At 40.0% G+C, this 11,603-nt stretch overlaps 2 protein-coding genes across 2 annotated transcripts; one reads left to right on the top strand and one right to left on the bottom strand.

The window, feature by feature from the left end:
- The first annotated feature begins 614 nt into the window (after window positions 1-614).
- LOC141602036 (uncharacterized) lies at window positions 615-3,999 on the top strand. The gene is made up of 5 exons (XM_074422345.1): window positions 615-857; window positions 1,168-2,142; window positions 2,193-2,370; window positions 2,686-2,747; window positions 2,917-3,999. The coding sequence occupies exons 1-5, from the start codon at window positions 615-617 to the stop codon at window positions 3,997-3,999; spliced, it is 2,541 nt and encodes an 846-aa protein (XP_074278446.1).
- Window positions 4,000-8,696: 4,697 nt separating this feature from the next.
- LOC141600329 (alcohol acyltransferase 9-like) lies at window positions 8,697-10,471 on the bottom strand. Its single transcript, XM_074420551.1, has one exon. The coding sequence runs from the start codon at window positions 10,317-10,319 to the stop codon at window positions 9,000-9,002; it is 1,320 nt and encodes a 439-aa protein (XP_074276652.1). The 5' UTR covers window positions 10,320-10,471; the 3' UTR covers window positions 8,697-8,999.
- Between the last annotated feature and the right edge of the window lie 1,132 nt (window positions 10,472-11,603).

The following is an 11,603-nucleotide window of genomic DNA, read 5'->3' as shown; positions in this document are numbered from 1 at the left end:
TCATTTCTTCTGCCTCTTTCGGACCGTTCTGCCGAATGTGGTACTCGACTTCAGATCTGTCGTTCGAGTCTTGGATGCGGATTGTCCTGCCGCATGTCGAATCGAGAATTGTCTTGTCCCGAGAGTCTGGCCAGATTAGACTAGGACTGAGTCATTGTGATCATTATTGTCGTCCTACCAGGGGAATTATATTTAATGAGTGGTAAAGGTCTTGCTTGGTTATAGCTATTGACATATATCATTCAAGGTAAGAGTTAAACTACAACTAAACCACATAGCTATGAGTAAAACGGAACTACTCTTGGCCACGAGACACCACCAATATCGTTCTCCATCAATGGGAACAGAGGATCCGGCACATTCTCGTAATCAAATGAAATCAACAGCTGCGTCTGATAAACACCCTCATTAGCTAACCAGTCCGTACACGCATTAGCCTCCCGGTAGACATGCTGAAACTCAACTCTCCATGCATTGTCTCGAACAAAAGCTTGACAAATCTGAATCATATGTGAATGAGCAAGTGGGAACTCAAAAGACGATTACATTAACGCTCGCACAACCTTCGAATCTGTTCTTCTGTGTGTACCAAATGCAAAGGTATTGGACATGAAATGAACACTTTCAGGAAACCTGTAACTAATAAGCCAGTGCCTAAGCCAGTTCAGCAGGTCTGGAAGCCAAAGCCTGTAGCTGTCCAGACTACTGTACAGCTCAGTACAGAGCAGGTCAAATCTCCTGAGTGTACTCCTTGTTCCTCTCCTGCACGTATTGCTGTTAGTCACACGTCCACACCAGCAACTCCCCATAAGACTGGATCTTACAGAGCTGTTGTGGAAGGTGAAGTGACTCCAAAGGTTGGCATTGGCCAAAAGGTTACCCCTCATTCTAAACTTATTAATGAATAACATAGGTTTTTGGAATGTTCGTGGTTTGAATAATATAAATAAACAAAAAACGGTGAAATGATTTCTTCATAATAAAGATATTGGTCTTTTTGGATTAGTTGAGACCAAAATAAATGCGAAAAATGTGAGTAATATTTCTATTACTATGTTAGATGGTTGGTGTGTAACTACTAATAGTAGCCAGCATAAATGAGGACGTGTGTGGATTCTATGGAAACCTAATCTTTTTTATGTCATGGTATGTCAATATGATGCACAGTTTATTCATACAAGAGTAACTGCTAGGATTTCTCAGCAACAGTTCTGGTTCACAATGGTCTATGCTCATAATGATGGTATTGGAATGAGGGATCTATGGCAGAAGCTAGGAGTTATTGCAGGTCAATGCAGTGGGGCATGGGCTTTAGCAGGAGATTTTAACACAGTTATTGATCCTAATGAAAGACTGGGTGCTAACACCAAACAGGCTGATATGGATGAGTTTTTAGATTATATTTCTACCTGTGGTGTCACTGATATTGCTGCTACTGGGGCTTACTATACCTGGACTAACAAACAGGAACCAGCTACAAGAGTGTTTAGTCGTTTGGACAGGTTTATGGTTAATCAGGAGTGGATGACTCAATTCCCTAATATGATGGCTCATTTCCATCCAGAGGGCTTATTTGACCACTGTCCTTGTACTGTGAGCAACTGTGTAGTAGGGGATGGCAAGAGAGCTAGCTTCAAGTACTTCAATATGTGGGGCAAAGCAGATGATTTTCTACCTACAGTCACTGAACAATGGAACAAACTATACCCACGGCATAAAATGTTTACTGTCATTAAGAAATTGAAAGCATTAAAGCCTGCTTTGAAGGAGCTGAATAGGAGTTGTTATGCTGATATTATCAACAATACATTGATAGCTGAGACTAGACTCCAGAACCTGCAGAAACAGTTAGCTCGGGATATTCATAATACTGATCTGATTCAGAGGGAGTTTCAGGCTGCTGCTGACCTTAAGAAGTTGAGTGTAGTAAGAGACAACTTTCTGAGTCAGAAAGCCAAGTCCCAATGGTTAGAAAAGGGTGACAGCAATACTGCTTACTTACATGGGGCCATAAAAAAGAGGATTAGTATGAACAAGGTTATTCAGATTGAGGATCAACATGGTATTGTTTGTACTGAGAGCCAGACCATTCAGAATGCCTTTCTTGACTATTATCAAACTCTTCTAGGCAGCAACAAACCTGTTGAAAAGTGAGGCAATGTGTGCTTAATGAGGGACAATTCTGTACTCAGGAACATGCCCTGCTGTTGAATGCTCCTGTAACTAATGCTGAAATCAAAAAGATTTTCTTTGACACACCAGTTGATAAATCCCCAGGGCCCGATGGATACACAAGTGCATTTTTCAAGGACAGTTGGGATGTTATAGGGGAAGATGTGTGTGATGTCATAAAAGATTTCTTCTCCACTGGTAAGCTTTTGAGCTAGATAAATGCAACTAATATTACTCTTATACCTAAGTGTGAGAGGCCAACCACTGTCAAACAATTCAGACCTATTGCATGTTGTAATATGATTTATAAGGTTATATCTAAATTGTTATGCAATAGACTTGCACAAATCCTACCTGATCTCATCAGTGATAATCAAGGGGCCTTCATAAAGGGGAGATCTATTATTGAGAATGTCCTAATATGTCAAGACATTGTTAAGCTGTATAATAGAAATGATGTGTCCCCAAGATGCTTGTTCAAAATTGACCTACAAAAAGCTTATGACACTGTAGAATGGGATTTTGTTGAGCAATTATTTCAAGGCTTGAAGTTTCCTGCTGATTTCACTCATAAAGTAATGACTTGTATAAGATCCACATCTTTCTCTTTATGTCTCAATGGTAGTAGCTTTGGTTATACTTTAAAGGGAAAAGAGGGTTGAGGCAAGGGGACCCTATTTCCCCTCTTATATTTACTATATGCATGGATTACTTAACCAGAATGATTAACTATGCTGTGTCTAGATGGCCCTGCAATACCATCCTCTGTGTAAGGCATCCAAATTGAATCACCTGATGTTTGCTGATGACCTTTTAATGTTCTGCAAGGGCAATGCTGCTTCTATAATGCTGTTACTCAGGGCTTTCTCATCTTTCTGTAGAGCTTCTGGTCTGTCTATGAATAGCTCTAAGTCTGAAGTATATTACAACGGAGTTGGACAACAGCTTAAAAATGACATACAACAGGCTACAGGTTTTTTGGAGGGTTCTATGCCATTCAGGTATCTTAGAGTCCCTATTGAAGCAGGTAGACTGACTAAGTCTGAATGTAATACTATAACTGAGAAGATGGTGAGCAGAATTAGGAGTCTAGGGGCACAAAAACTCTCCTATGCAGGTAGAGTGGTACTGATTAACTCTGTCCTTAATACACTCTATTCATATTGGGCAAGTATCTTTCTCCTGCCAAAAAGCATTATCAAGAGAATTGAAAGTATTTGTAGAAATTATCTATGGGATGGCAATGCTGAGTATCACAGAGTCTCTCTTATTGCTTGGGACAAGGTTGCCTTACCTAAAGCTGAGGGAGGACTGGGTATCAAGAAAGCACGGGTATGGAACTATGCAATAGTTGCCAAGTTGGTGGACTGGATTTATGGGAAGGCTGATAGACTTTGGATTAGATGGGTTAATCAAGTGTATTTAAAAGGAAGGGAGTGGCATGAGTATATTCCTCCTGCTGATGCTGCTTGGCTCTGGAAGAATATATGCAAAGTTAAGAATATGATGAAAGCTGGGTACACTGATGGACAATGGACTGCTGACACAAAAGGGTGCTCCATCAGAAGTGGATATGGATGGCTTAGGATGCAACAGCCTAAGCAAGACTGGGTATCTCTGGTTTGGAACAAATGTAACATCCCCAAACATACCATTATTGCTTGGATCATCATGAATAATGGATTGAATGTGAAGGAAAAGCTGTGCAAAATTGGCAATTGTACAGATGATAGATGCCTAATCTGTGACAGTGATAATGAAACACAGGAGCATCTATTCTTTAATTGCAGATACAGTCAACAAATAATGCAGCAGATGGAGCTCTAGTGTGGCTTTTCACTGCAGACTAACAGAAGTATGGGAATATTACCTCCCAAAGTGTGCCTGAAGCAGAAAGTTCATTACCTGGTGTTGGCTGCGTGCTATTATCAGGTATGGACACAAAGGAATACTGTCAGGATGAATCATGTACTACTTAAACCATAGAAGGTGACTGAGCATATCATTGATGAAGTCAGGAGCAGAATCAGAAAGAAACTCAAGGAGCCAGTATCAAGCACTGAAAAGATATGGCTGGCAAAATGGGGCATACTGTGAGTATGCAAGAAGTATGAGTAGTCATATAATGTGTATGCATAGTGTTCTTTGTTTATCTTTGGCTACGAGTAACAGTTTTGACTATTACTCGAAACTCTTTTGTAATTAGCCTTTTTTATCTTAATATACTCTCACATTTCACCAAAAAAACCTTCGAATCCGTTTGAATAATTAAATGTGTAATTCGAATCTCCAAAGTCATGATGAGTCCCTGACACAAGGCCATGATTTCAGCTCGAGTCACCGTCGCTATTCCAAGCCTCTCCGCAAAAGCCTTCACTATCTTACCAGCTGAGTCACGCACCAACCCACCCGCTCCGGAGAGGCCTGGGTTACCCTTAGACGCCCCATCAATGCTCAGAGCCATCTAGTTCATCGGCGGCACAATCCACCTAACAAAGATCTCTTGGTGTCCTTGTTCCCTTCCTTTGACACCAACATCAGTCGATTCTCTCGCATGGCGAACCTCCCAAACTCATTCCATAAGAAAAGTATAAGTGTTTCGTGATATATATTTAGCCCGGTTAAAGACACGACAATTCCACCATCTCCACACCCACCAAACTATCACCGAAAATATGAACGGCCACCAATCCATCCCGTCTTTCTTCCCTTTAGATAAATTCTCCACTACCTAAACATTTCACACTATTTGGGGCAAAAAATTCCTGCGTTTTAGCCTGCAGAAATAAATCTCATACCTTCTTCGCAACCAGGCAATCCCGCAACAAGTGTAGAGTCGTTTCTTCAATATCATTACACACTCCATAGCACGGGTCATCCGTGAGAGCTCGTCGAGTGCGATTCGAATTAGACATGATTCTATCATGTAGCAGCAACCAAATGAACACTCGTATTCTTTGCGGAATCCACGTCTTCCAAGGCAATTTCCAATACACTTCCCTTTCCTCATCTGCATCATTCCTCAAAATGTTAATAGACGATTTAATTGAGAAAAAACCTTATGGTGTCACTGACCAGAAAATACGATCCTCATTCTCATCTCATAATACAACCTCAAAAGAAGAAATAGTTTGTAAAATATCAGAGGAGAAAAAATCCGCAAAAACCCCCCATCTCCTTCCCGAGTTAGAGTCCCACATCTCCTCCACCGTCTTCTTCCTTAAATGGGCAGGGATTGGCAGGGGTGTTACCGATTCAAGTGGCATCTCCTCCACCGTTTCCAATCCCGTTTTCAGCGTCTTAACTCCGTCAACTATTCCTCTCCATACATTAGAATTGGCTGGTTTACTTTTGAACATATCCATATTACACCTCCCCTTGAAATATTTATACCGAAGAACTCTCGCCCAAAGTGCATTCGGTTCCGAGAGGACTCGTCACTCAAGCTTAGCCATAAAAGCAGTATTAACTTGTCTTATAGACCTAAGCTCAAGTCCACCTCTGTCTTTGTCTTTAGTAACCGTGTCCCAAGACACGAGACTAAGAGCCCTGTCTTCTTGATTACCACCCCATAAACATTGTCTCACTTTTTGTCCAAATCATCACACAACGTTCAGAATCTTGGCCGTTTGCATCGCATATGATGAAATGGATGAGAGGGTTGATTGGATTAAAGTAGCTCTTCCAGCTAGCGACAAATTCTTGGACTTCCAGCCCGTAAGACGCTTATCGACCTTTTGAGCTATGAACTCAAATGACTCCTTGGTAACTCACCCATTCAACGTAGGCATACCCAGGTACATCCTTAAATCATCCGTATTAGCAATTTGAAGTTCATTCGTTATACTTTGAACATCCGCACCATCAACATTAGGAGAGAAAAACACTTTGGATTTTGATCTGCTGACTCGTTGCCCAGAGGCTTGGCAAAACGCATCCAGACATCTATTTATAACGCGAGCTTGCTCCAATGTTGCTTCGCCAAAAAATATAATATCATCCGCGAAAAATAGATGCGTTAGAGTAGGTCCTCTACGACAAATATTGAAGCCTTTCCAATGTCCAACACGATTATGCTCTTCTATAAGTTGACTTAACTTTTCCATACAAATTGTAAAAATATATGGAGAAAGGGGATCCGCTTGACGTATACCTCGGGTGGGTGCAAATGGCTCCGTTCTCTCTCCATTCCAAAGGACATTCAAGGTAGCAGACTTCATGCAAAACATAATAGTGTTAATCATTCTGGGAGGAAGTCCCATGTCCCGTAGAGAAAATTCGATAAACGGCCACTCTAACTTATCATACGCTTTCTAAGATCATGTTTAAGAGCCATATTCCCGTCTTACCTTTCCGGCTTCGCATGGAATGTAGTGCTTCGTTGTGATCTTAATTCCGATTTATTAACATCGGATTTTTTTTTTGTTCACCAATTACTCTATAGCAACTTATATTCATTTATTTTACCTATTTATTTATCCTAATTTCTCCTATTACTTGTAGCTAATTTCTCTTTTACTAGTTTGGCTGCTAGGACATTAAACTAATATGTTTTGATAATAAAATTAGGTCAAAGGAGAAACAACCATAAGTTTGATCATCCTTTTGCATAATCACATGCATTTTTAAATACACCACCAATAAGACAAAGTGGCAAAAGCACATTAACTTTTTGTTGTTTCATAAACAATGCATTGACTAATTACACCAATAATCCTTTCACAAAATCTCATTGAAGACGGGCACTATCCGTCATAAGCTGAAGACGGATAGTGCCCCTCTCACAAGATGCAAGTGGCAATATGCATGGGTGCTCCATTTTCCCTCCCACTTGCCAACCCACTTGCTTTATTGTGAGAGGTCTTCAGCTTGTGACGGATATTGTCCGTCACAAGCAAGACGCTTTGTAATCCTTTTGATTCTTTAATCTTTATGTTGTGTGGATTTCTTAGTAAGCAAAAGCTTATCACATTTTTTCTCAAAAAAAAAAAAAAAAAAAGTTCACCACATCTATTGTCAAGAATTTCAAACATCTTAATTTCAATGTAACTGAGGACTAGGGTCTATTTCAGAAGTGATGGAATAAATAGTGTCATGTAAGTATTTAATGCTCCTAAAAAAACAATGATTATTTAATAAAATAAGGTAAGGTATAATGTCATATTGAAATTACTAACGTTTCGATGTTTGTGAGAACGGGAATAGTAACATGATCTAGCTTATATTGTTGTGCTATTAATAAAAAATGTGTAGTATTATCATTTTCCTAAAATAATGTGTAAGTAGTTCACAAATCAGAAAAGTAAAGCACAAACTGAATGGGTCATTTTACGTGAAATGGTATGATCTGACTTAGACCTGATAAAATAAACCCGAATTCGAAAACTGGTCGAAAACATCTGAATTGATAACCGATCGAACACCCGATACGAGTAAACTGAATAGTATGCGAAACCCCACTTAGCCGAATCAAACCGAAACTGAATCGAACTCAATAATAACCTAATGATACCCGAACTTGAATATATTTGAACCTATAATAACTAAATCGACTGACCTGAATGAAAAATGTTATTTACACTCATATTTAGATACTTTTTCATGATTCTTTATTGGGATATTCTACGGTGTACCCCTGAGTTGTTGGCTTTTCTATATTGCACTCCTCCTTTTTTTTTATATTCTACATTGTACCCCTAAACTTCATATTTTTTTTCTCCATTATGACCTCATTTAACTCTCCATTAACTTTATCACTATTAAACAACCGTATTTTGACATTTATTATGACTTGTTAATGTTGTATCACCATCCTATATGAGAAACATCACAAATCACTTTTAATAAGCACCAACTACTATTAAAAATATCTGTTATGATTCATGACACGATAATGGAGATTTGATGAACTTTTAGTTAGTTTCGTATACTATTTGGTTGGTTAACGAGTAATTCGGCGAACTAATAAGTAAATGAGTAGGTTATCGAGTAATTGGAAAGGTAAATAGTCCATTTTATGGGTCATTTAAAAAACTAAGTTAACAAATACAATAAAAAAGGTGGATAGACTATTGTATAGAGTTCAGGGGTATACTATAGAATTCCAAAAATGTAGGGGTACAACTTAGAAAAACGAAAAACTCGAGGGTACACCGTAAAATATTCCTTCTTTATTTATCAATGATTTAGTATAAATTATTACATTCAAATTGAAAAGTATAAGATACATTTAAACTATTTTTTAATCCTCAACTCAAGAAAGTATGAACCGAAACTCAACTGAACTGAAATAGACCCGACCTGAACTGTACTATGCTAGAAATAGTAAAAATCGATTAAAGTTGCTAACCGAAATAAACCCGTTCGAAATCGAACTTAAATCGAAATTGAGGTCAACCCAATTTAAATCGAACCGATTTAACTCAATCCAAAATTGAAACAAATGATTTGTTTGTCAGCTCTAGATCTGACCTAGTCTTGGTGCTTAATACAGATATTGCCGCGATAAATTAGAATTTGTCTTATGATTTAAGCTACAACCATATAGTTAGGTCATACAATGAAGTACATTGACATTGAATTAATAAAAAAACTCCATCTTAAGAACAGAAGTGAAAAATTACAATAGGTCTTGGTATAGACGGGTGGGGCGAACAGACGGGTAAAGACCTCTAATAAAATGGGTAGGGGAGACAAGGTGGGGCACCCCCATGTGCTTCCCACTTTATGGCAAATGGGTATTTTGTGAGGAGAAATGGTATCCGTCTATACGTATAGACGGATAGTGTCCGACTATAATGAGAATTTGTGGAAAAATTATTTGAATTTCAAGAGAAAGGTCTCTTTAGTGAGTGTTGGTACAAGTCAAGCGAGCTAGTAGGTACAGCAAGCATAACCCTGACTGCATCCCTCTGATTTTGTACGGGCAGTAACAAACAGTATTTATCACCGCAAATGGGCCCCATGTGGACTGGCTTACCAAGTCCAAAGTCAACCTTTTCCAAACCAAGCCTTGTCCATTGGGTCAATATCAACACCCCTACTAAATCCGGGCTTCTTTTGTTACCATTTACCAATTCTATTACTTCCCGAACATACTTATCATCCACTCTTACCTTTGCTTTCCTAATCATTTCCGATGCGTACCCTAACCCCTTTTCCGTAAGATCCTTAGCCGTAGTTTGGGCGCACCCGAGTACAAACCCGTTTCCGTAAAACCCAGATGGTAGGCCGGGTTTTACCCGGTTTCGGAAATTTACACTGAATAGTAATTTTAGAGATTGGTGAGGAGGGAATTGTAATGACCCGGCCCAACAACGCCAAATATGAGCCGAAACCAAGTCAAATGACGTGAACTCGGCTTCAGGTGTCACACAAGCATGTCTTTTAAGTTGATTGATTTGGACTTTACTAAAAACACTTGATGTTGGAACGAGTACCTCACTCGAGAACTTACTTAAAAACCCGCAACAATCCGGAACCCGGTTAAACTCCGGATGACCCGTAAACAATTTATCAACACTTATTTTGGGTCTGGTATTCGGGTTCGAGTCAAGTAAATGGCGGTCCCAAATGGGTTTAGGCCCACGAGAGATTACCCCACGAGTTAACTCAGCAAAACAGTTAACAAACTCAGCTGCACCGAGCCCGTCACAAAGCGTATGGTTAAACCCAAACCCAATCGCCACCGCCCCGTCAGCTAGCCACGTGAGTTGCACAGTAAGCACTGGATCCCCTTTCAAGACATCATCCACTTGGAAACACAGCAACTGCCTCCACTCCTCGACGTGGCGTGGGGCCCGCTGGAAATCCACCCTCCTATACCCTGACACGGCCTCAATAAACGCAACTCCCTGTCCCTGGCAAACCACCTGTAGGGTCCGACCCGGAACAGAAGTTACTCGACCCGATAAAGGGTAGTAGTGGACCAAAGCGCGGCTCAAACCGGACTTGATTTGGGCCGAGAATTGAGTTCGGTCCAGACCGGATAAAGGTTTGAACAGTAGTAAATATTCGACAGTAAAGCGTAAAAAAAGCTGAGAATCGAGGGTGGAGAGTGAGAGAATGGTGTTCGGGGTGGGCCCACATGGGGTAATTATTGTGGCGTTTTTAACTTGAACAAACTTTGGAGTTGTTGTATTTTCCATTTTCAGTGGAATTTTACTGTTATTTGCTTTTTAGTTTTTTAGTTTTTGTTTTTTGAAAGGGAGTTTTGTTGGTTGAATGTTGTTGGGGAGTTTTTTTGGTAGTGAAATATGAGGGTTTTGTGAGGGAAAGATTGTGTTCACTTGGTATTTATACAAAGCGTTGAAGCGGGGTGATTAGCATAAATTCTCATATGTGACGGTCATAAAGTTATGACAGAGTAGGTGTGAACATTTTATGATAAAATGTAACCATTATTTGATTCAATAAATAACAATTGTGAATAGTTACGTATGTTTAGTCATAAAATAATACTCCCTCCTATTCACTCATTTCTTCCCTCTTTCCGTTTTCATGATAGTCGAATTTTCTTCTCTCTTTCATTTTTTGGAAGGTTTTGTATGGTCCAAATTAAATTGTATGTGAGGTTGTGGACATGGGCCACATGCACGCCAAGCCAATCTGTGGACGTACATCGGTCTTTTGAAAGCCACGCTCGGCGGCGTAAAAATGCTTTCGACCGGATCGCTTTAGATCGGTCGGTTTCGTCTCGGCAAAGGCCTCGAAACGATTAGAGATGTTCGGAGTCGCCACCAAGCATTTGTGGGATACTTGGAACCCGTTCGAATCCACTTTATACCTAGGTCAATCAAGGCAAAAAGCGGTGTTTGACATAGGTACTAAAGATAAGGGCTCGTCCCCCTTTTAGCATTCTATGCCTAAAATGACTCTCGTACGCCCTGGATAAGGTCATCCACTATCCAAAGGTTCTGAGTAAGGGGTGAGGGTACGTATTGGGAAGCTCTTTAATCGGACACCCAATCCCGCCCGCGTTAGCGGCCTCTACTGATTGAACGTGGTTGTTTAAGTGCAAGAGTTGATAAAACGGTAAATGCATGAATGCGCATCCAAAAGCTTAACCTAACATGTGAGAGCTTTCTATGTCGGTTGATTTAATCTATGTACCAAGAAATTGATGTCAAAGTTGGATTTAGAATGATTTGCATGTGAAAACAAAAATTAAACATCCATTAACCAAATTCGGGTCATGATGCTTAACACGATCCATTTATTTGAAAAAGGGTGTCAAATTACAAAGTATAAAAACATAAACTTGTCAATCTGATCCGTCACATATTCGGGTTAACCGTAATCGGGATCGTCCTAGACAAGTGCTAAAACGAAACAAAACAGCGCCGGGCAGCCCCATTGGGGCGCGAGCCTATTGGCGAGGGAAGGGGCTCTGCCTTGGTTTTAAAAAATGAAAACAGGAGCTGCCTTGGGGC

Source organism: Silene latifolia, chromosome 9 (assembly GCF_048544455.1).
Source record: "Silene latifolia isolate original U9 population chromosome 9, ASM4854445v1, whole genome shotgun sequence".
NCBI classification, from domain to species: Eukaryota; Viridiplantae; Streptophyta; class Magnoliopsida; order Caryophyllales; family Caryophyllaceae; genus Silene; species Silene latifolia.
Note: the sequence above shows the minus strand (reverse complement) of the source record. Positions and strands in the feature narration are given on the sequence as shown.